Source organism: Scleropages formosus, chromosome 4 (assembly GCF_900964775.1).
Source record: "Scleropages formosus chromosome 4, fSclFor1.1, whole genome shotgun sequence".
NCBI lineage: Eukaryota > Metazoa > Chordata > Actinopteri > Osteoglossiformes > Osteoglossidae > Scleropages > Scleropages formosus.
In genome coordinates, this window is record NC_041809.1 from 17,893,411 (window position 1) to 17,919,550 (window position 26,140).

Here is a 26,140-nt window from a genome sequence, read left to right on the forward strand (position 1 = left end):
CACCTCTAGGGCGTTCTGTAACTGTGGCTCCACGCTGCCCCGGAGCAGCGTCTCCGGTACATGTGTAGTGCCAATCAAAAGTTTGAGCACACCCGGGCAGTGCTTCTGCGTGATGAGCTGGCCAGAAGGGTGAAAGCAATGCAACCTTAGAGCGTCCTACATCTCTGGGAACTGCCACTGAAAAGCTGGGAAGACATATGGGCTCATTTCATGATCAAACTAGTTAGACTCTATATGTATCTTACTTTACTTCATTTATCTGATGCTTTTCTCCACAGCAACTTAAAGTACTCACAACTATTTACCCATTTATACAGCTGGGTAATTTTTATTGGAGCATTTTACAAAAAGAACCTTGCTGAAGGATACTACAGCTAGGAATGGAACCTGCAACCTTTGGGTCCAAAGGCAGCAGCTCTAACCACTACACTACCAGCTTTACATTGTTTCTATTACATGTCTGTGGCTGGTGTCTCTGTTATAGCATGATGTTAGAGCCTGGGGCAGCCAAGTAGTGCAATGGGTAGAGCTGCTGCCTTTGGATCTGAAGGTCTAAGGTTCAAATCTCACCTCCTGTTGTAGTGCCCTTGAGGCAAGGTACTTAATCTAAATTGACACAGGAAAAATCACCCAGCTGTATAAATGGGTAAATAATTGTAGGTATCACTTTAGAGAAACATGTTGGCTAAATGAATATATGTAAATGTTGTCTGTCCTCATCATAGCCCTGAATTCCAGCAAAGAGTGGAGTCCCCTCACACAGCCTTACTGTGTGGGCAAGAGCGAGATCCCAATCATGCTGATGACACGGCATGGCCGAGCCATCCTCCTTGTGCTGAAAGAAAGGACACTGGAGCAAATGGCACTAGTGTGGTGCTGGAATAATGTCCCAGCTAAAGGAATGCAAACAGTATGGATTCGTACAGATAGTTGAGAAGGCATCCCACACACACACACGGAGTCCATCCTTTGCATAAATATAAGTATGGAGTCTGGTTTATAGGAAGCAGATCTGTGCTGAATGAACCTTGTTGGACTCTGTGTGTGTGTGTCTGTCCCACCGGTGCCTCCAGAAATGTCCTTTCCTGCAGATCTTGCTCAAGTTCACGTGTTCTTTGTAAGCCGTATGACAATTAACGCACAACACGGTGATGTGTGTCCGTGCATAAATTGAAATGTTGTCTCATTTCCACAACCCTTTGAAGCTGGCGACTGCACACCACGGTGCTGTACGAAATGTTTTCAACCATCTCAATTATATGGTGGCTTCCAAAATTAATCTCTGTGAAATAGATTTTATGATCCCATCTCTTTCTCGTAGATCGAATAAAAAGCTATAAATATATTTCATTAGTCCGTCTACCTGATTATCTTAAAATAACAGAAGCTGGGTCATGTTTTTTTTTTTTTTTTTTTGTTGATTAAGTTGAGGAAATGCAATTTCATTCACTGCATTTGCAATAGTCAAATTTTTTGTAGTTATGTGGCTGTGATAAAAGGTCAAACTTAGTAGAATGACTTCTGCTCTTTTTGTTTTATTAATAAAGACTAAAATGTGTGGAATTCAATGGTGGTCTCAAGAACAAAAAGACTAATTTTGATGACACATATTTTACATAACACTGTATAAAACCTGTAGTTATTATACTGTAAGTATATGCTAAGTATAAGATCTGTGGATATAATAAAAAAGTAATAATATTGTGAAGAATGTTGTGTGAAAGTGGTTTTGCTCAACAGTATATGTGAAATCATATTTCACATTTAATTATGATTTGGAAGAGCATGTCTTCATATGATTACATTTGGTCAGCAGTGCTGTGACCTCCTGGTCTTGCCAGTTCATTGGGTCAAACTGGAGCGTCTTTAGCCCAGAGGGGACAGGTCAAGGCAGGGACTTGAAGGAAGGTGAAGAGAACCACCTTCGCTGGTGCCTTTGGTGTTGTGTAATAACTCTGCTTTGGGTTACGGGCTTGAGATCTGGGTCTCGATCATTGCTTCCCACTGGGGGGAGAGTTTAAATAAGAGACCAGTGACGTGGTGATGGGGCTCAGGTGTGTTTTGAGCGCCTGTTCCCTCCCCCGTTGCACAGCCATGACTGTGCTTGCCCCAGAGGCCATTATTTCAGTCGTGTGGAGTGCAGTGCTGCTGACATTTCTGGTATCTGTGAACAAACCCGTTGATTCAGTTAGCCATTTCTGAATAAAAATACTGCATGGGTTTGACTTTCTGTCAAATGCAAATGAACTGTCATCACAACAAAGCAGAGAGCGGGGTAATCTGGTAAAACACTATGATTATTCACAGGTAGGGCACCAAAAAAAATTTGTAGGACATCTGAGCAGTGTGATTTCATATGAGCCAGTACAGCCCTAGTGTGTCACCTAAGAGCCACATGGCCTTCAGGAGCACTGAGGAAGGGCTGTACTGCTCTAGTCTTCAAAGGTGTTTGCTTTGGTCTTCCTTAGGGTTGGGGATAGGGTTAGGGTTCAGGTTGGTGTTAGGGTTGGGGTTACAGCGGCGGTTAGAGATGGGGTTAAGGTTGGGGTTAGAATTAGGATTGTGGTTGGGGTTAGCACTCTTTCAGTTTCCTACAGTGCCAGTCACTTTTTCTATGATCTGTATCTTCTAGCTCACATGATGGGGCAGGAGTATGTATTGTGCTCTCAGGATCTTCGCTTCCCTAGTTGGTTGTGATGTGTTCCAGGCCTTTCCCAACTGCCTCTGCTTTGACCTCACCTCTGAATTCTTTCCTTTCATTACCCTGGTGGCCAGTGGGGTTGTCAGCCCAATGGTGCCAATCCCAAACGTGTAGCCAACGTTGATGGTGGTGACTAGTGTGCTGTGCTCTCAGGGGAGCATCTAGTGTGCACTTTTGTTATTTGTTTGTTTTTACATATATCACCATACCAAGACACACATACTGCACGTTCCATCAGCCTCATCAGAATTTCTGCAGTTTGAGTTCCCCCTCCTTCCCTCCACACTTATCCTCTCTGCTGTTAGAAGATTTTGCTCTGAACGTTTGGGATGTGTTAATGCAATTATGAGCAATGTAGCGGAAGCAGAACGTGTCCCAGCGTCTGGCATCGATGGGCCTTGAGGCTCCAGCTGGCGCAGTGAGTGCTGCTCGGTCGCTATGTGGTCACATTCAGGCTTTCTGAGCTCTGAGTTGTTGCTTGAGGTGTTGGAAACGTTTTCTTTTCACCAAAAGCTCACATCAGACTAAATGCAAGCCTTCGATTCAACATTTCATGAGCTACTCTGGCTGTCTGATAATTAGGTTTAGTTGAGCGTAATTGGCTCCACTGTATGAATGAGAAGAACGTGTGAAAGAGCAGTGCACACTGCAGATTTTAGCAGGTTCTTTGTCTCATGTTCTTCACCTCGATGCCCCCAGCACTCATGCTAAGGGACATCACCACAGCTCTATCAAATTATTATTATTTATCCAGCTAGCATTTCTCTCCAAAACACCTTTTACTAACCTACTTACATTTATTTGAAAAAGGTCGTTTTAATTGGAGCATTTGGGGATTCGAACCTGGGTCCTTTATATAGAAAACAGTTCTAACCACAGCGCCACCCTGCTGTCACTTTCACAGAGGAGCACCTGTGCAGGTGTTGATCACTGATTTCTTCACGTTTGTGGATCTCTTTGTGGCTTTCAACACTCACCTTCCATGCTTTGTTGTACCCACGATAATATTACCCATAATTCTCTAACATATGTTCTGCCATAGACATACTGTACCCTTATTATTGTTGTTGTTTCCTGTGATCAGTGTAAGTACATTACACATGTAGGAGGACAGGCTGAATGCTGTGTTGTGCAGGCATAGAGTGCTGTGACTGTTAATGGCCCCTATGTGTGCAGCTTCCTAGGAGAACAGTGGGCCACATCCACTCCCATGATGTTCTCATCAGAAGTGACATATGACCCAATCTTATCCCTCCTCTCGTTCTTGTTAAAGTTCTCCACTTGGGACTGTAGCTCATCCTCAGAGTGGGGTAATCTCTTGAGCAAGTGTCCCTGTAGCACCCTGCTACCTCCTGATGCCTGGAGAGAAGGGGGTAGGGATAACAACTAATAGAGCACAGCTGAGCCTGGAGAGATAGTGCCTAATGAGCATTTTTAACTGGCCCTTGACATCGTCATCTGGGCTTTAAAGTCCTCACCTAATCTTTGGTGTCTTCTTTTGGCCTTTGGTGTCCTCATCTGGCCCCTGGTGTCCTTGAATGACCTGTGAAGTTCCGGTCTTCTCCCAGTGCCCTGAGAAATTATCTACTGCTTTACGTCCAGTGAAAGCGTGCCGAATTTCAGAGCTTTATCGCTCTTAATTAATTGGCTCGCCCTTCATATGACTGTCGCATGGAACAGCAGACATGGGAACAAGATGGTGCAGAAGTGATTGTTTTCAGTCATACAACTGAAAGTCCTGAGGAAATAAGGCTGCTGAAAGATGTCTGGCTGCTTGGACTCTATACTGTTTTAAATTTGTTTCTTTGGGTAAGTAGTTTGAGAAATTGTTGTCTTTGTGTCGATTCCTCTCTTAGTCAGCTTGGGATCAAAGGAACGGCACTACGGTGGTTGAGTTCTACCTATTTGACAGATCCTATCAAGTGGTCTGTCGGAGCTCCTATTCTTCTCCTCTGCCTCTCTCAATCGGTGTCCCACAGGGCTCAGTACTGGGTCCTCTTCTCTTTTCTATCTACACCTCCTCCCTCGGCCTGGTCATAGCCTCCCATGGATTCAAGTACCACTGCTACGCTGATGATACCCAGCTCTTCCTCTCCTTTCCACCTGGAGCGTCAGACATTTCTGCACGCATTGCTGCCTGCCTATCGGACATGTCTGCATGGATGTCTGATCACCACCTCCAACTCAACGTCTCCAAAATAGAGATTCTTCACCTCCCAGCTGGCCTGTCCTCCTGTCACGATTTATCAGTCAAACTGGACAACTCACTCATTTTGCCAGCCTCCTCGACTAAGAGTCTGGAAGTGACGATTCACTCAGGTCTATCTTTCTCTCAGCACATCGAAGCCACAACCCAGACCTGCAGTTACATCCTGCATAATATCCACAGGATCCGTCCTTACCTAACAACTGACTCTGCCCAACTGCTTGTCCAGGCCATGGTAACATCCCATCTGGACTACTGCAACTCTTTCCTGTGTGGTCCTCCTACTACTGCCATCAAACCTCTACCGCTTATATAGAACGCTGCTGTACGAGTTGTGTTTGACTTGCCAAAGCGTTCCCATGTATCTCCTCTATTCGTTTCTCTGCATTGGCTTCCTATAGCTGCCAAATCAAATTTCAAAGATCAAATTTAAGACCCTGGTTATTGCCTACAATGCATAAATAGAACTGCTCCGAGCTATTTACAAGACTTGATCAACCGCTACACCCCAACCAGACCGCGATGCTCTTCCACATCTGCCTGTTTGGTGGTCCCACGCACGAAAGATAAAGCATGGAAGTTCTCAGTTCTGGCTCTATTGTGGTGGAATAATCACCCCTTCTCACTCAGAACTGCTGAAACTCTGTCCACATTTAAGAAGGGTCTGAAAACCCACCTCTTCCAGACTAGTTTTGCCTATTATCTCTGAAGCTGATGTATGGTGTAAATGTTCTTGCACCATAACTTTATGATCATGCCTAGATAAGCCTTTGCACACCTGCTACTCCTGTATTGTATGTAAATGTTTGTGTACCTTTATATATATAAAAAAAAAAAAATTGTAGGAAGGTAATCAGGAATCGTCTTTTGAGTTTTATGCACCTACTCATGTGATGAACTCGTGCGGTGCATAAAGTGGAAAGAAACAAACTAAGCGTACTTAAGAATCATGTCTGCAACTATGTCTCTCTTTCTCCTAATGTAATGCACAAATCGTATTTTCTCTGAGATGTTCGTCACTTTGGAGAAAAGCGTCTGCTCAATGAATAAATGTATGTAAATGTAAACCGTAAATGACCAGTTGTCTGATGAAGAACTTCTGTGGTGTGTTGAGCATACGAGCTCTGTAGGTGTTAGACTGGATGTGGGCAGATTTTCATAACGCTCTGTCTTTTTTTCAGGCAAGTCCTGCACCGATAATAGTGAACACTGAGACGCTGGAAACAGTACCTTATGTAAGTATCTAGGGTTTTTACATCTGCATTTTTCGTATGGGGCAGCTGATAGTGTCATAGATGAAACTATGATCTGAAAGTCACAAGTTCGAATCCCAACTCTAGGTGTGGTTCCCTTGGGCAGGGTAACTATCGAAAATTGCTCCAGTAAAAATGACCCAGCTGTGTAAATGGGTAAATAATTGTAGGTATCTTAACAATTTAAGTTGATGTGGAGAAAAGTGTCAGATAAATGTGAGATTAATATTCATCTCATTATTCCACCTCATATTTTGAGCTCACTGAAGAACCCTTAGAAATAAATGGCGAAGTGTCTATCAGATACAATCACCAATATGCTGAAGAACATGGGATGAGATGGTTTTCAGGGTGAAGAAGAAGCCTGTTTAATAAACATAATAAATTATGTACTCAGTCACAGTAGCTGTATAGCACAACAGTAACACATCAATAAAAGATTGATTTTTGACAAGAAAATTATACATAGATGAAAGCACCAAAAAGCATGGGTCACAATTTGAATTGGAACTTGTCTTTTCACGGCTTTTCTATTACTTATGTATGTTCCGCATGAAGCCTGTCCTGATCAGCATGACCTTCTGGAAAAAAGATTTAAGACATAAAAAAATGCAAGAGAGCAGAAACGGAGTGATGGACCTGGCAAAAGCGAAGGAGAACCAGAAGGACTGTCAAAGAGCACTTTCAGTGGTATAATAGTCCTGTCGACTTTTCTATTATGTGTTGAATATTAATTGATGCATCAAGATTGAAAGGGTGTCATTCAAATGGATGCAGAACTGAAAAATGTGTTTTACAAAACCTTCTGCAGTTGGTTTCTGCAGTTCGAAGTACCATTTCAAATCTAGTTTTATTATTTTAAATAAAAAATTTGCTTCCATGTTCCTTTTCAGATATTACTATGATTATTATTTAAAGCAACCTTTATATAAATTTGCTTACTTGTTCCTTTTCAGATATTATTATTCAAAGCAGCCTTTATCTATATAAATTTGCTTCCTTATTTCTTTTCAGATATTATTATTATTATTGTTGGCAAGGGCCTTTATATAAATTTTCTTCCTTGTCCCTTTTCAGTTATTATAATTTGCCTTATATCTAATATCTGACACCTTAGTCCAAAGTAACTTATAGTTACTTTATTCTTACTGTATTAATTCAAGGTAAGAAAACATCTCCTGCAGTTCAAGATCAACTGCAGTTGTGACAGATGCTTTTTATTTGGCAGAAATTGGTCATAAAAAAAAAAAAAAAAAGGAACATGTGATGCAAAAGTCTCAACAGAGTGTATGATTGTGTATCACAGCGGGCTCTCAGCTCCTGAGCAAGAGTTTTAAATGAAACTGTCATCCGAGAGGCAACAGCTCTGTGTCAGTTTTCTCTCCTTGGTGAGTAGAACAAGTTGATCGTTTGTGATACAGAGCACATTTGTTACCTCACGGCTTTTTGAAATACCACAGCCATTGCGTTTTTACCCCTTTGTTAATTTAAATCTGGAATTATCGCCTCCTTTGAGTAAATGTCAGCAAACACTGGGAAATGCCGGTTTCTTTCTGAATGACCTGCCAGCACCCTTGTTTGCAGTGTTTTTCCACTGTTTTCAGTTCATTGCCTTTGTGATGTTTTTTAAAAAAAAAAAAATTAAAAATTAACTGTGAAACGGCAGCAGAAGGGGAATCACTGTTTGGAATAATAAAAGGGTTTTGTGCGTGGTTTTGGCCTTTCTCTAAACATGAGATTTGTCTCTGGAAATTTTAATCCGATAATCAATTCTTTCAGCAAAGAACTTAAAAAACGTTTCCTCCTTCTCGGGCATCATGCAGACTTATCTGGGAGATAATTGCATTTTCATGTTCTGCTGCCCCACCCCCCCCCCTCCACTGCCTTTTAGTGATTTATGAAAAATTAATTTGCCGGCAAGCCTGAAAGAGTCCTGATTTATTCCTGGTGTAAAGAAGCTCTTTGGCTGTTTAGATTTGGGCTTCAGCTCAAACGGAGCTGTAGCTTGGACCCAGGGAACAATTACCACTTGTATGGGTCACCCTAATGGGTTTTTGCCACAAATTCAATCTCTGTGTTAATTCAGTGTGGCTTGCAGGTTTGTCCGAGGCCAAGTCATTAATCACGGTGGGCCCATGTCCACTGCTCACCGTTTTCCAGCCGGACAACGGCGTCAGTGGTATAAACCATCCTGCCAGTCAGTGTCTGTTGTAGCCACCAACGATGGAACCCAACCAAGACCATGGACTGCGCCTGAAGCTGAGAGGCTTTGAATGAATGTCTGAATGGCCCTTAAAAGGGGGCCGGGAGGTGCTCCTCTGCTTTTCTCTCGGACTCTGCAGTCCTCCTCCAGGGCCTTTGCTGTCATCTTACTGATGAGATGTCGAAGCGCGTTGTGTAACATCCTTCATGTTGTTCTGGTCTTGATTCAGATGATCTGCTAGTAGCGCAGTGGTTACTGCTATTTCCTTGTGATAGGACCGGAGTTTGAATCCCTGCTCCTGCTCTGGTACCCTTGATCACGGCGCTTATCCCACCGAGGAAATGCGAAAGTACCGTATTTGTGAGTACCTTGCTGTACAAACTTAACACTGTAAGTCACTTAGGAGTGAAACATCAGCCAGATATATTATTTATATATATTATTTAGTACCATGGCACACTCAGTAGCTCTGTTGTCTCACGGTGCCTGGGTGGTACGAGAGGATGTGGGTTCTTTCCCTGCTCAGTCTGTGTGGAGTTTCCACATTCTCCCCATGATTGTGTGAGCTTCCTCTCGGTGCTCTGGTTTCCTTCCGAAGACATGTGCTTCATATGAAATAAGTGACTAAATTACACGTAGCGTGTGACAGTGACTGTGTGTCGCTTTAGTGTGTAACCGAGTGAATCGCTGTAAGTAGTGCATCTCGGACTGCAAGTCACCTTGGGTCAAAAATTTTGGGCTAAACACTCCATAGTGTTCGTTGGTAGTTGCTCTGGAAGTAGCATCTGCTAAATGACTAACTGTAAATGTAGTAACAGCTGTCATTTGTGTGATCGAGGCTGCTGCTGATTTCACAATCAAATGGCAGCTTTTTAATAAATTACAGAATATACTGGAGTGTAGAAAAGAGTCGAATTGTACATGCATGGTGAGATAGTGGTCATACACAGGGTACTTGGGTTCGATTGTGCCCCTCAACAGTACTGAGTCATGCATTTGGTTTGATAAAATGTCCTTTTAAATGAGCTCCGTGCAGGTAAATTGTTTCCTATGTGGTGCAATAAGAGTGACTGACAGGCCCAGGTGTACATCTTTGCTCCTGAGACCTGGGACACATACATATGCTTGCAGTGGCAAATAGTCCGGGTGAGGGTACGCCACCGTGTTCTGTGTTCTGTCCGTTGTAAGGATGGGGGTGGATTGCAGAGTTAAGAATAGTTATGTCACCACGTAGAGAAAGATGTGTGCCGACGGCAGTGTGAGAGAGGAGAAGGACACCTGCGGTGTGAAAATAATGACTGGAGCACAGCAACACCCTCGTCTGCTATGCGCCCCTGAGTCTTGTAAGGAGCAACGCGCTGCCAATGTCGCATGCAGGAGACATCGGGGACACTTGGGTGTGCCTCTGGCTCGGGCCCTCCTAATGAACCTATGTGCAGCAGCAGCACTCGCATCCTGGAGTGCATTAGTGGAGATGGGTTCTGTGAGAGTTATGAGGAGAATCAGGATACTACCCAAAATTTGTGCTTCTCAGGAAAATCCCTTATTCTGTGAATTTGGATAACTCGATAATTTAGTAAAGACTCCCCCCATGTTCCCTACATTTAAGTAGCAGCTATCAGTGCATGCTTTGTTTTCCATTGCTGGAAAGAGCTGTACCCACGGAGGTTCTCTCGTTTATCCTCAATCCATATTTCACACCCAGGTGATGGCTGGCGGTCTCGGTCACGTCTCAAATGAGGGTAACTCTCAAACATAGCAGTTTCGCTGTAGCTCCGTACTAGAGTAACTCCTCCTCTTGCTTTCTGAAGGAAGAACTCTCCATTGATCGTCTGTTTATACCAGGCAAACTGTGACGCCAAGTCTTTGGCAGCCTATTAATGTGGAAGAAACTGTGATTCGAAGCTGTGCAGCACAGTTTCAAGATGACAGACCTGTAAAAGTAGCTTCTCCATGTGGGCTTCAGTAAAAGTATGTAAGGTGTACAGTACAGAAAAAAAATACAGGCATCCCTTGATTTACTAAATTAAACCTTTCCTGAAAACAGTGCAGATATTGATATTTCAGATACCAGAAGCCTGTTTTCTATTATTCTAAACAAGAAGAATGTATTCGCAACCCATCTGAAAACCTCAAAAATTTTTTTTCAAATATCACTAAAACACCTTTATAAGTGGGAAATGTAGCACTGCTGTCTCACAGCGCCCGGATGGTGCAAGAGTACATGGGTTTGATCCCTGCTCAGTCTGTGTGGAGTTTGCATGTTCTCCCCATGTGTGTGGGTTTCCTCCAGGTGCTCTGGTTTCTTCACACAGTCCGAAGACCTGCTGTTCAGGTTCACCCATAGTATGTGAGTGACAGACAGACAGAGTGTGTTCCACTGATGTATGGATGAGTGAACATTGTAAGTAGTGTATCTAGCAGTGTAAGTCACCTTGGTGAATAAGGTGTGTGGGCTGATAACACTACATAGTTTGCTGTAAGTTGCTTTGGAGAAAGCATCTGCTAAGCAAATAAATGTAAGAAATTTATTGACTGGACTTCTGCATCACTCATGCAACGTTTTTTGAACACGCATTAGATCAATCTTGCTACGCTGATATATTGTTCCGAGTTTGTACATTGAGGGATGCCTGTACTGTGCGTATGTAATATTCTATTGAACAAAATATTTAATATATTTATGGCCTGTTGTGCAGTGGACATGGCCACATGTACAGGAATGAGGAGCCAGGCAGCAGGTTTTCACCCCAAAATCACAGTTTATTTTAAATAACCAGAACCAAAAGAAACTAGCAACAAAACCCCAGACAAAACACTTTTTGCAAGCTGTCATCCAAGTCCTCAGACCAGCTGCCTTTAAAAGCCTTTCTGATTCCCCTTGAATTACAGCTGGTAGCGTAGTGGTTAGAGCTACTGCCTTTGGATCTAAAGGTTGCAGGTTCAAGCCCCACCTTTGGCTGTAGTATCCTTGAGCAAGGTAATTACTGAGCTGTCTAAATGGGTAAATAATTGTAAACACCTTAAGATTGTAAGTTGCTTTGGAGAAAAGTGTCAGCTAAATAAATAAATGTAAATTAACAGCAGCTGGTGTTCCTTTAGGTCTGTGTGCCATGGGGGTGGTGTCCTTAACTTCAGCCCCTCCCCTGAAAGGACAATACCACCAACCAAGCCCACTATATTCCCAAATAAATTAATATGTAATATAGCATATTAGAGGGGGGTGCGGTGGCGCAGTGGGTTGGACCAGGTCCTGCTCTCCAGTGGGTCTGGGGTTCGAGTCCCGCTTGGGGTGCCTTGCAACGGACTGGCGTCCCGTCCTGGGTGTGTCCACTCCCCCTCCGGCCTTACGCCCTGTGTTGCTGGGTAGGCTTCGGTTCCCCGTGACCCCATATGGGACAAGCGGTTCAGAAAATATGTGTGTATAGCATATTATAGTATTTAAGAGGGTAGCTGGTGGCATCATGGTTGGAGCAGCTGCTTTGAGCAAGATGTTTGCCCTACAATTGCTCCAGTACTTTTGCCCCGCTGTGCCTAGTTGTGGCCCTGTGATGGACTGGCGTCTCATCGAGGGTGTGCCCCCCCCCCCCCCCCCGCTTCAGCCTTGCACCCAGTGTCTCCAGGATAGGCTCCGGCTCTCCGTGACCCCGCCCCGCTCGGGACAAACAGATGGTTTTATACATATATATATATATATATATATATGAGAAAGGCATTATTATACCTTTTTCGGTACTTTTACAGTTGCATAGTGCAGTTCCACCAGTTCATGTCCTGATCACTGACATTATATGAACAGTGTCTCAAGGATCATGACCAACTTACTCCACACCACGATGTTATCATCAGTATCAAATAAATGGAAAAATGCCCATCCTCATTTCTGCCTACTCACGTAGCCGCGGCAGTAGAACGAAATGCTTATTTCAGTAATTTCTCTTTCCGATGGACATCTAGAATTTATATACTTTGACAAATTCAGAAGGAACTTCTGAAATTGATTGTTTTGAGTTTGATTTTATGTGCAAAGATTAGCTGTTATAAATCCGGGAAACGTCTCACTGTTATGTAGATTTCCTTTTTCGATCTTTGGAGCTAAATTGTGAACTGAGCTTCTAGCTGTGCAAACAGGCTCTTGTGTACTCTAAGTAAATTTTGCATAATTGTATCACCACAGTTGCCCTCATCTGTATGCTGTAGTCCTCTGAATTTATTTTGACGTTTATTTATTGCAAAGTATGTCTAAAACAAATGGGGATCATTCTTGCAATATATGCAGCTGCATCCTTCGTATCGGTGCTGTGATTTCCTCCTGTATTATAACCATTTTCACCTTCTCGTGTGTGATGTGCAGAAGCTCGGGCACCTTTTTCGGTGCCTCCAGGGGCCCACAGGTACAGTGCCGTCACAAAGCCCCATGTGGGGTCACAGCACCATGTGGCGTCTGCAGAACTCTGGTGCCGCACTAGACGAGGCAGCACTTATCCGGCTGTGCGATTCGGCGCTAAAGTGTCTTTTCTGCAGCACTCATGGAAGAGTGTGTGTCGGCCCATGTGTGCCTTTTACCCGAATACATTAGCATCCAGAAACAGGAGGAAATTGCGCATTTTTTGCGAGTGGCTGGATTTAGAAAAATTGGAAAGGTAATGTGAAAACCACACCTTGCTCTGCGTTTTGAAATCTGAGCGCTGCGTCCCTCCATCAGTAGTATGTTGGGTGTGCGAGTTCTTAAATGGTGAAATTTACATGTAAGAAGGAAGACACTCGTCCCGTTCCAGGTTCCCGTGGTCAGTTTTTCTGAATAATTAAAAAAGGAAGACTTGTACAGATGACTGTGAAATGTAGGCGGCTGCAGGCTGCGGATGCAGGAAGAACAGCCCATGGAGAATGGCCTGATAAAGAGATGAGAGGCAAAATATTACTCTTTATTGTTTTTAGTTCCCACAGCAGTTAATATGTGGAATTGCATATGTGATGATTAACTGCTGGCAGTTTTCTCCCTTTTTACCCTGTTTGGTGGAAGAGGTTTCTCTACTTGGAAATGGGTCTGCAATGTTTTCGCATGCTCTCTCTCTCCCTCACACACACACACACACACACACACACACACACATTTTTATCCTGTTGTAACAAATGCAGCACTTCGCTTATTCTCAGAGAATTTTTTTTTAACAAGTTTCAGTGTTTAAGTGTCAGGTCAAATTGGATTGACTTTGTTAAATATTATATATGGTATATGATATATGGTAAATATTCTATCTTATTTTAATGTTAATGCTCAAACAATTCTGACCGTCTGTAGAAATGATTCTTACCTTACAGTGACAGTGAGGTGGACAGGTGGAATGAAAAAAAACATGTATATATATTCTGTGTGTGTGTGTGTGTGTGTGTGTGTGTGTGTGTATATATATATATATATATATATATATACTTTTTTTCAGGTTTGGGAGGCAGAGTGGTGCAGTGCCACCTCACAGCCCTTCATCAAATCTAGCTCAGTCTGTGTATAATTGGCGTGTTCTTTCTCTGCATGGGTTTTTCTCCAGGTGCTCTGGTTTCCTCCCATAGTACAAAACATGTTCCAGGTGAATGGTGATACTAAATTGCCCAGAAGGTATGCCTGTATCTGTGGCAACCTTACAATGGACTTGCATACTGTCAAGGGTGTACGCCCTAGCCTTACACCCACTTATTCTAGGATAGGCTCTGGACCTCTGCCACTGTGACCAGCACCAGTGGTCAGTGAAAATTAATGATAGAAGAAAGGATAAATAGATTTGAGCACCGAGTTTTAGTCATACTTTTTATGGTGATGACAATCATTGCCCTCCAACTCGTCTTTGGCTATGCATTGTTTACCTCCATAGCTGTGATCATCCACTGGGACAAGATTCTTGGGATTATATTTAAAGTCCACTTTTTGCCCTGTATGGAATTGGTCCCTCAGGAACTCCTCAAATTTGGCCCGTTCATGCTTCCCCCCCTCAAGGGGAAGACTTCATCTGTCACTAATGAGAGGCACAAGCCACATCCCTCTGCAAAGCTCAGTTTGCGCCGTTCTTGATTAATCCGCACTAATTGGAAAGGCCTTGCTGCATGACATCTGGAACTGGACTAAAGTGGTACCATTTTTGCCACGTGACCCTCACAATCAGTCTACTGTTTGCGTATTAATGCAAAGTGATCTTTGTGAGTTTCACGGTCAGCATGCAACGCATATATGAAGGAGAAGTGTGCTATTCCTTGTTTATGCACAGCAGTGGAATTTATTCTTACATGTACATTTAGTCATTTAGCAGATGCTTTTCTCCAAAGTGACGCACATCTCAGAGAACAATACAATAGGTACATTACACCAACAGAAGGAGAGATCTGAATGCAGACACATCATTCTTGAGTGTGATTAGCCTCATACCATGGTATAAACCACTATATGTTACACCAGTAGCTGGGTTTTTGTTCTTTTTTTATTTTTTATTATTGAACAGACAGCACAGTACATGTTTATTGGAGCACATAGGAGATCAGGAGACAAGTCATTCTGAAAGGTGAGTTTTGAGACCCTTCTTGAATGTATTCAGCAGTTCTGAGTGAGAGGGGGAGCTCATTCCACCACATCAGAGTCAGAACCAAAAACTTGTGATTTTTATTTTGGACCTCTTGTACATTGGACTTCCAAGCGGGCAGAAGTGGAGGAGCATAGCGGTCTGGTTGGACTGTAGCGAGTGATCAGGTCTTGCAGGTATCGGGGAGCAGATCCATTGATGGTTTTGTAGATCGTAACTAGAGTCTTGAACCTGAAGATGCAGAGATGCCACTCACCCTGAGAAACGCCTGTTTTGGTCCCAGAGAGCTGCTCCTGCTTGACATGAAGCTCGCAGCTGCAAAGCTTAATTTATTAACTCCTTACACATGGAAGTGACACATACTGATTTCTAAATTACTATGGTGTAGATGGAAGGATGTTAGAACAAACAGCGTTTGCTGCTGGTTATTTTGCAGTTTCGTCGATGGACCCCGTAATTAAAGCTGTCGCTGCTGTTTGTGAGAAGCACATCCGGTCCATTAGTGAAACACACACAGAGGAAATATTTTTCCACACCACAGTGCTCAGAATGTGCCGGCCGCTCAGTGTAAAAACTAGCTGTGTCTGTAGACGGTAAATGACTGGTTAATTCTGCAGCGCCGCACGCAACGTGTATCGTGTGGTTCCGTGCTTATTTCGGTTTTCAGAGGCTTTCAGACAGAACGCAACGCTAGTTAGACCAGTTGTTGCGGTTCACGAATCAACATCGTCTAGTTAATCCGAACTGATCCGTCTGTCTCCGTCTTTTGGTTCGTGTTGGATCTCTTTTTGGCTGCTGTCTTGTACCCAAAGTACTCACGCTCCCTTAACCAGCTCCTCCTCCTATTTTTGCGTCTCATCTTACCAGGCTGATAGGCAGCGAAGAAGTTATTAATCGTTGCGTTATGTTTTTTAAGAGAAATACCAAGCAGATTGTATGAAAATCATTTGCTATGCTTCGGTTCCCCTTAGAAAGCCCATCATTTGGCGTGTTTGGTTCGCCCTGCGTCATTCAGTCTGCCTTCTTCAAACCGTGTCATAAACGCCTAGGTGTGTAGAGGGGCCGTCGTCTTGTCCCTGTGTGTTCAGCCATTCCCCCCCAGCGTTCCACGAGCTCAGGTTGATATGGCTGTTGTAAGGAATTAATCCCTTGTTTAATTTTGTGTTTTGTGTGTGGTGTGCTTCCGTGCGTGCGCGCGCTCGCTCCTGCTCGCCCGGACCTTAAATTGATGCCTCTTCAGGTTAATGCGATTCCTGACGCCGCCAACTGCTGTGCGTGAGCTCCCGGCCATCGGGCAAATTACCAGCGACGGTGTACCAGGCTCCGTCCTCGCTGGCCGGGATTTAAAATGCAGATTCATCCATGAATGCAAATGCCACTCAACTTTTGGATAATTGGGTCGTATCTTCAGGGGGAAGAAGACGGAAAGGCCACCTTTGTCTCAGAGTTAATAAAAAAATGTATTCACGACGCCGGCTCGGCCCCGTGTCTTTGGCCTAACGAGTAACCATCAGTAAACTCCCATGTGGCTTCTGTCCTCTTTGCTAATGATGGCTGACACTGGTAATGAGCGCAGCCTCATACCGTTTCATTAATTTGGCCTTGGGTTTTTTCATTTATGTCCCCCTGATCTTATATTTAGATCTTTCCTTCAATAATGACACGCTGCAGATGGGATTTGTCTGTAGGACTTGTGTCCGCACCATCGGGCAGCTTTGGTGCCCTTTGGACGAGCTCTCCATGGGAGCTGCTCAGGGGCCACCGTCCGTTAGCGGCACGACGATGTGACGCACGGCACCGTAAATGCACTGTACGTCCGGATTTAAAAAGACCTGTTATTCACCGGTCTGACGGTAGGCTGGGGAGGGCCCAGCGCTGCAGTATGTCAACTCAGCGCCGTGCCCTTGCTCATGGTGAACAGACTGTAATATTCATGCTAATGTTCCCTGAGAATTGTGGGTAAGGTCCAGAGTTACACCAGCACCCATGTGAGGGGCATCCCTCCAAGCTGAAATAGATCTAATGTAAGGTTCCCAGTGTTTTTCCCGTAATGTCACACTTGATATCACCCCTGCGTCACTGGTGGGGCTCTACTTTTGTACCGCAGAGAAGCTCTTATGTCGCTTCAGTGAAAATAATTTTTTTTTAAGTGAACAGATGTAAATGTGGATGTATCACATGACTGGTCCTCTCTGCTTCCTGGGCAACCGAGCTGATGTCTTTAGTTCCGAGGGTCACAGGTTCACTTTCACCTTCTGCTGCAGTATCCTTGATCAAGGTACTTACCTGAAATTGCTATAGTAAAACGACCCCGCTGTATAAAGGGGTAAATAACTGTAGCTTAACGTTGTAACGTCGTTTTGGAGGAAAGTGTCAGATAATTGAATAAATAAATTAATATCCTTAACCTCTGTGCCTCTTTTAAAATATCCAGATGTGTATGAGTATGTCTGATTGTCACTTTGGAGGCTCAGACAAACAAGAGGAAAGAACGTGTAACGTTGAAAAAGATGTCATTGTGCCGTGAGGTGTGTGCTGGAAAAGGTGAGCGATCCCCATACACAGCGCAGCTGGAAGTGGTGGTTTGAAGCAAGGATTTGTGTCCTCCCAACAGATTTGGTCTCAAGGTTTTCTTAGTTTTTTTTTTTTTTTTTGGGTTGTTGAGAAAAACCAGATTTTTAAATTAACTTGTCTAATTCAGCTGTTTTAAGCCTTGTTTTTTTTTAAACGCACATGAGGGATTAGCACAGTAATAATTTAAAATGCCCGAAAATACGCAAGCCAGCAAGACATTTAGCTTCTTCAGAGAAAATTAAAAAAAAAAAAAAACAACAAAAAACATATAAAGATAGTGTCCAAAAAGAACTCCAGAAAGAATTTCACGTTTCGTTTTCTGAAAACAAGATATGGATGACATTTTTTTTCGAAAATGGCACGACGGTATGTTATACATTGTCTTGGCCGTCAGTACGGAAAGCAAAAAAGGATCCAGAAATGAGCTGCCCTCTTGTACCTCGTCGACGTCAAGTGGGAGATTCTTACAGTTGAATACAACAATTGCAAATATTTACAGCCTCGGTATCTGTTTGCAGACTTGTGTTTATGCAAATGACACTTGACACAAACAGGTGCCAAGAAAGAAATCCTCAGTGGAGTATCACCAGTAGGATGCTGCCAAATGAAGCGCGAGGTGCAGGACTCTGTTTTAAAGCTGTGTTGTTAATTACAGGAGAGCGCGTCCTCCTTTCCGGCGTCACTGTGTCAAGTCAAAGTCTTAATTAAATTGTTCTCTCTCGTTGAAAATGTTGAGTTTTTTGCAGCAGGACGGTCCTCTTGGGCGCAGAGCCATCATCTGAAAGAGCCGCAAGGCGGCCCCGTTTCCGTGTCCCCGGGCCGGGCCCTTTGCTCCGTGCGAACGTCTTGGGCGTTAGTGCTGAATAAGGCTGCACATCCGGGCGCTTGTTTTGCTCCAGACAGGTTTTGTTCGGACAGCTGCCCCCTTGCTAGCAGCAGGTGAATTGGTATGGATTTTCACGCCTCGAGAGCGCAGCGGCGGCCTCCAGATTGAGGCAATTAAATGTGAAAGATTGCTCTGGCAGGGCGTTTGCTCGCTCGCTCGCTCTTCGTCTGGTAATCGAAACTGCGACGGGTTCATTGCGATTCCGCAGGCTCTGTTCAAGGTCAGCGCGCGCACACTGTGTGTGTGTGTGTGTGTGTGTGTGTGTGTGTGTGTGTGTGTGTGTTTGTGCGTGCAATTCAGGCAGAGGGCTGCCTTCCAACACCATCTTCAAGAAACACTAGCTGCTGATCTTTCGGGCGGTGAAAAAAAGTCAATATTTTGTGATTCACGCTTCTGATTTTAGTATAACACATGCATATGTATGTATGTATTTAATGGACAACACTGATTCCACTTTCTTCAGAAGCCAGTAAATCCAATATTGGAAATATGTGTGAATTAACACTCCGAGTGTATATCATAGACATGTCCCATGCTGTACTAATTGTGTTTTTGAAAATTCAGCTTTCTTCATGATGCAGGTCCAAAATGCTGAAATCCAAGCTCCAAAAACTTTTTTTTTTTTTTTTTTGGGGAAGTTTGGTGTCAGAACTCATTTGGCAGCAAAACCTGCCCTAAACTGACCTGAGGCGTGAGATGTGGCTCAGCATACATGTGTTTGTACTGATATCTCGCATAGTTTGAATCTGTATATATTTAAAGTTTTACTGAATGTTTTTCTTAGAAATAACAAGTACTGGACTATTTGCTGTCTACAGTCAACCCACTATTTTATTTACCGGTTAATAACTATGTATAAACTGGAATTGTATTTATAGTCTTTTTTTATTCCATTTAGTGTGAATATTCATATGTTTTGTGCAGAAAAATTAATGTCTTTGATTATGGGGTTCTTCTCCTAACCCCACTGGGGTGGATAATAAACGATATTCACTGCAATACCTTTCTAAAACCCCAAAAAATTTTGAATTCTGAATCCTGAAACACTTTTCCTCTCATGCGTTTCCATCAGGGACTGTGGACCAGGATTATAATTTTGAAGAACCAGCAGTAGCTGACCGTAGGAGTGAAGTGGAGTCTAGTGATGGACAGGGAAACTGACGCTAACTGTGCACTGATTTTGTCCCCAGCAACAAATGCTGGGTCCTTTTCCCTCTGCTTTCTTTGGACTCTATTTTCCAGTTTTATTTTTTGCCCTCTGCTGTAGAGGCATACAGATGTTTATTATGATAAACTGTGATTTAATTTGTGTCGAGCAGTGACGTGGTGCCGGCAGCTGGCGCAGGCGTGGCCCTCACGCTCCTGTGGCTCGGACGGCTCAGATGGCGTGCCTCTTCTCAGGCTCAGCACATCTCATCCAAGTTATTGTACTCTGGAATCCATCCTGATCCGTGACAGAGAAGATAACTCTTTGTGTTCTTGTTTCCACCTCTCAGGTCAATGGGACAGAAATTGAGTATGAGTTTGAAGAAATTACGCTGGAGCGGGTGAGTATTGACGACAGCAAAGAGCAGCGTGCTTAAAAACTGCAGGCCTGTCCTGAATGGCCGTCATCTTTGTCATGGCAGACATGAGATGCAGGTGTCTGTCATGCAGCTGTCATGTCCCTGCTGTTTTTGCAACGAGCAGGATGATGGCAGTGTATTAAAAGTGCACAGTGCTTGACCTGCCTCTGTGCTGCTCCGTCAAAGACCCTGTGGAGAGTGTGCAGGGCTTTAGGAAGGGACTCATCCCAGTAGTACATTATAGTGGTTACTGGGAATTCTTAAATACCTTTATCATGTATTGTCTATCAGTGTCTTTCTGTATTATACACCGTACGATCAAAATTTTGTTTTGTTATCTCTCTCACACACACACACACACACACACACACACACACACACACACACACACACACACACACACACACACACACCCATTGCCTGAAACCGTTTGTCCCATATGGGGTCACAGGGAGCCGGAGCCTAACCCGGCAACACAGGGTATAAGGCTGGAGGGGGAGGGGACACACCTAGGACGGGACGCCAGTCCGTCGCAAGGCACCCCAAGCGGGATGCATTACGAAAACCATTTATGGTGCTTCATACTTGACTTTTTTTGCCAAATGATGTCCAAGTCCTCTCCAGCTTAGAGCAACATGCAGTTGATGCGGTGCATTTCTTTTCTCGAGGGAAATAAAGAAAGGTTTATTATAAAACATTAACCAATCACTTTGTTTACTTATTATCTCTGGAAATTAGCTGCGAAAAAAATCTTTCCTGCTCCTTGCACTTTAAAGGTAAATGTTAGCAGCCTACACGATTTTTCCTTTCGCTCTTGGTTCCCACTAATGTTATTTAAGATGGCCCAAGACATTTGGCTTGTGTCTTGGGGCAGCAGGATGCTGAAATTGCATTGTGTGAAGTGCTGTTGTGTAGCCAAGGCAAGGCTTTTAAGAGATTAAATTGACTCAGCAGACACTTTGACAGTTAAACTGGAAGGCATAGGGTTCGGGAATGAAGCAGTAACTTTGGGAAAGGTCATTGCACCCAGTGCAGAAGTCTGACTCATGACAGTAGTGTCCCGAGCTCTCTATGCTTCACGCACCTTCCATCAATGACCCAAACGATATAGTTTAACCTGTAATAATATTAAATAAAGCTTATCTTCATCCATCTTTTTTCATTTCATGCACGTTTTTTTTTTCCCTATTTTTAGGCCTCAGTTACTGAACACAATGAGCACCTTTGCCCAAATGCATGCCATTTTTCTGAACAGTGTTGTTATTGCCATTTCTATGGTGTGTTAAAAGTTACACGTCTTACAACATTGAGCAGGCCGATCTGAGTGAGCAATGCATTTGAAACTATAATCATCTCAAAGCGTTAAATGTGGGATGTTGGTTGAAGTGTTATCATTTGAACAAAGCATCCAGGTACGTGTAATATTTTTACCACTATATTTTAGCGTACCACCTCTCTCCGCTAGTGTGGATATAACACTGGCCTAGGGCTCATTCCAGAGCTACTCTTGTGTAACTGGCCAAACACTTGTGATTTACGTTGGCTCCATGCTTAGTGTCACTAACACTCCTGAGTGGTTACTGCTTCAGAAAACAAACACAAGCTATCTGAGCCAAGTCCCAGACAGACTTTTACACTCTGAAATGATATAGACATGCTACTGTAGATACGGATTTGCCTAAATACAAGTTTTTGCATTTACGTACACTGGCTCTTCATTTTATGAACGTTATAAGTTTTCTCAGATAAACATTTTCAAATTTATTTATTTTCCATCGCATTTTCTTCACATGCATTGTTAAAAAAAAATTCTGTTTGTTGCAAGGAAACTGCAATCTGTATCTACATATCCAGCTGATTGGTGTCAGTAAAGCACACAAAGGGAATGGCAGCGTAGCGCTGCCTTAATTCCTGTGGAAAGCGCTGTACTTTATTCATCTCTTTGTTCATCTACTTACTGTTGTCTTCTTTTTCTCTTACTTCCTTCTGTGTTTGCCCTTCATGTGTGATTTATCATTGTTCTTGAAGGACAGCCCTGCCATGATAGCAAAAAAATTTTCAGAGAAATCTAGCAGTGGAGCTCAATCTTGTCTTATCGTCTCATCATTCAACTCACTTTTCCTGTGTTTAAGATTCATGTCTAGTGTTCATGGCTGCTGCTCATCAATAAAAAAGACAATGGAGGCTGCACATGTTTGCGGGATCAGTTTTTACTTCGTCGTGTTAAAACAGTATTAATGTAGCTTGATGTTAAATATTTCAAATATTCGGAAGTATTTTTATGTATTGTATAAGCATTACAAATATTTTGTTTCTGTATTTTAATATAGTACAGCTATTTTAATAAAAAAAACTGTGAAAATTGAGGGATATCTGTATTATTTAATTAAATGTATTATTGTGGGGGTGCGGTGGCGCAGTGGGTTGGACCGGGTCCTGCTCTCCGGTGAGTCTGGGGTTCACGTCCCGCTGGGGGTGCATTGCGATGGACTGGCGTCCCGTCCTGGGTGTGTCCCCTCCCCCTCCGGCCTTACGCCCTGTGTTACCGGGTAGGCTCCGGTTCTCCGCGACCCCGTATGGGACAAGCGGTTCAGAAAGTGTGTGTGTGTGTGTGTGTGTGTGTGTGTGTATTGTGATTTAAAAGAGCAAGTGAATTTACTAAGAAATGGCGTTATGAAGAGACTTGCAGTCCTGTTTCTAAGATGAGGATTCAATGTCTATTTTTTTGACAGTGTTTTTATACAATACATCATGACTAATAATGCAGTTCTTTCCCACTTAAAGGTAAAGTGCATCATAATTTGCTTGTCCCCCCCTCCAGGGTAACTCAGGGTTGGGGTTCAGCATTGCAGGTGGGACAGACAACCCTCACATCGGGGATGATCCGGGGATCTTCATTACCAAGATCATCCCAGGCGGCGCGGCCGCTGAAGATGGCCGACTCAGGTTTGTAGCCCGGCCGCTGTTTGCTTTCACTCGTTTCTGAAGGGTCCTCAGTTTCCACCGCAGGACCCTTTTCTAAGGGCTCCTGCTCCTACCACTTATTTCTTCATGAGTGTCTCTTTCATAATTTACATTTTTCTTTCTTTTTAGCGGTTCATGAGTAGTTCACCAGTTATCTGCACCTGCTGGTTAGGGATACTCTGGGATCAGCAGTCTTGCTTTGGTCCTGTGTGGGTCTCAGCTGAACGTGATTAACGCTCTCTGTCTCATATCGGCGAAGCTAAGAGAGCCCTAATTGCTCTCAGGAGGTGCTGCTTCTTTCACATTTTCAGCTAATGCCTCCAGTTTGCCGAGGAGGTTCTGCAATGGCCTTGAACAACAACTGAATAATTTTAGTTTTAATCTAAGGACACGGAGGTAACCCACTGATTGTTTTTATCTGTTCATACTAATGCATTTTTTTTCAGAATAAGTAATATTAATTATTAATCAGAAAATAAGTGCTTTTGTTTAGTGCTTTTTCTTATGTGCCCATTCCTTCCGTGCGCCATGAAATAAATCGCATTCGCAGACCTGTACTTTCTGAGATGCAAAATGGAGAGTCGCGATAAACAGAGACACTGTGACCAGCCAAAGCAGCAGCATGTGTGGGAGATGTTTCCTGTGAAACCAGGGATGTTTGTCTCCCGGCGGAGGACACCAAATGGCAACCTGCCTGCCGTTCATCTCGCGCTCCATCTTACTCGGATGTGTCCTTGAATGCAGCAGGTGTTCCAGGGCCCGGTTCCCATCAAGACCTACTTTTTGCACAGGGGAAAGAAACACTCCTTTGGAATGGTTGGCCTCAGTTCTTCGGGGAGTGTGACTGCTCCAGGACATGTCAGAATCACATTTCAGTGGCAATACTCTTGTAGTGGCCACGGACATGGGCTCAATCCCCACTTGATCTGTGTGCAGTTTGCGTGTTCTTTCCTTGGGTTTCCTCTAGGTGCTCTGGTTTCCTCCCACGGCTCAAAGACACGTGTTTCAGATGGATAGGCAAATCTAAATGTCCCCTAGTGTGTAAGCCGGCGATTGTATTGGTTAAATTGCCCTCTTGTGTGGATGGGTGGATCACTGTAGGTGGCATAGCGTAGTGTGTCCGTGATTACAAGTCGCTTTGGACAAAGATGCCAGAGAAATACAAATTCATGATAATAAACATGAATTCATCTCTGACCTGATGTCTGCTCCTTGCCAACATGAAACCTTAATCGTGTCATACCGCATTGCATCCCATCCCATGTTTCTTTAATCTTTTCTCTTGTCCCTCAATAAGTAGTGCTCAGTGTCAGTGGAATTTCTTCTTGATTTTCTTACTATTTTTTCTTTAATCACTTGTTAGAAGTGAACTTTTTTTTTTTTTTAAATCAGCTGGAATTGTTTGTAGTGATTAGTATTGGTTTTTAATTAATTGTTGTAATTCATCTTTTTTCAATTCATGCTTCTTTGAAAGTTTCAATATCAAGGCACAATATTTATCACAGCTCTCACCAGATTGATAGGGGGGTCCCATCCTTGCACCCACATCTCTCCTGTGTCCTTCATACTGCTCAAGCTGTCCGATCTCCTTGTACCAGACGAAAAGGCCTTTTAGGATCTTCTTCACCCAGTTCCAGTAAACTGGAATTTTACCAGTAGCAGAAACACTGTTCCACAAACTTCTGCTGATGGCCATACTACAGACATGAATGAAAAGCATAACATAATGAAAAAACTATAACAGATAGAAGGTAAAGCTAAAGCATAACAAACTAGAATATAATTAACATAATACTCAAAAGTAAATCACAATGCACTAAAAGTAATAATAATGACACGCAAAAGATTTGTAAGGATTTCACTGTTTCACCACTGCAAGACACCGAGCTGGACCCGAAGACCTCCTCTCCATGGTACCCTTTCCTTGGCGACGATGAGGCAGAGTCATCCTGCCCATGACCTAAGCGCATCCCTGCTGCTGCGAGTTCCATCGAAGGGCTGCCGGCTTCGTTGCAGGAGTTCACGAAAGTAGGGATGTGTTGCGGAAGCACATGGAGAAGGCACAGCGGTTTCTCCGAGGAGCGCTTTGTGAACACGAAGCTGGCGTGTGGGCGTGCATTTGTGTTTGACTGTGTGTGTGTCACACTAAGCACTTGGCAGCTGGCAATGCAGTGTACTGCTCGTGACACATCCGTGTCCTCGTGGACACCAGCACAGCCACCTTGAGTCACCGTGATGGAGAATCTGTCCTTTCTTTGATGAGTGCCTGGACCCAGACCCTTGGGGGTGGCGCGTGGAAAACAGCCAGTGAAATATGAACGATCTCAAAATTTTTGTTGCTCAGAAGTGAATTCCACTTAAGAGAACCAATTATGCTATGCTTAAACTTGCTTGACTTTGAAGAGGTTTCAATGTGATGGACTGGGAATAAATCACGACGACATTGTAATTAACGGTTTGTTTTCTCAGGCGGAAGGGAAGAGTAATGCATTAAGGAGAAAGCCTGCCCTTAAATGACACTGAATAGATTCTGGCAAAGTGCAATTATTTCTTTTTTTTAATTTTCTTTTCTCTTCCTTAGTACCCAGTTGATATTCTTGCCTTGCAAATTTTCCTGCAACACTGTGTTTAATAGTTGTGATGATATTATCAAATGTTCTATATCAGGAAATTTATAATGCGCTGTTTTGTTTTCTGTAGTCAGTAAACACTAGGTGAACTCAAGCAGCTTATAGGTACAACGCATAATGCACAGTCTCAGCTGTTATGATACTGGATTATCTGATATGAAAACGTGACACTTCCCATGCAGTTTATTCTTCGCAATATATTTCCAAGGATATTCAATCGAAAGCAATAACCAAGTCAGTACCGGTGCTCATAAATTTTTAAATGTTCCTTTTCGAGGGCATGTCGACACCCGGAGACAGTGGAAAGTAAACTTTCCTGGGCATCGGGCAGCTCGTCTTCGTTACAATCGTTGGGTAATATTGCATAACCGGATCTCTTTATACATAATACAGCATCATCCTGTCACAAAGTGATGGTTCACATTTTGTGACCTAATTCTAGGTCTTCTTACTGACCTCAATGAGAGCCTCCTTCTGACTGCTATTCTGGTCGTTCACATCCATCCATGAAAGCTGGGGACTTGTCAGTCTGAAGCGGCAATGGACTGCTGATGAATGGCTGGCAGGCTGTCGGCTGGACAGGCTGTGT

The 26,140-nt window shown here is 43.4% G+C and overlaps 1 protein-coding gene across 7 annotated transcripts in view; it reads left to right on the top strand.

The window, feature by feature from the left end:
• dlg2 (discs, large homolog 2 (Drosophila)) overlaps window positions 1-26,140 on the top strand; it is a 238,858-nt gene that overhangs the window by 147,694 nt on the left and 65,024 nt on the right. For all 7 annotated transcript variants that reach the window (XM_018755316.2, XM_018755317.2, XM_018755319.2 and 4 more), the window contains 3 exons: window positions 6,089-6,142; window positions 19,889-19,939; window positions 22,779-22,903. In XM_018755316.2, the coding sequence (XP_018610832.1) occupies window positions 6,089-6,142; window positions 19,889-19,939; window positions 22,779-22,903 (230 nt within the window). The remainder of the gene's footprint in view (window positions 1-6,088; window positions 6,143-19,888; window positions 19,940-22,778; window positions 22,904-26,140) is intronic.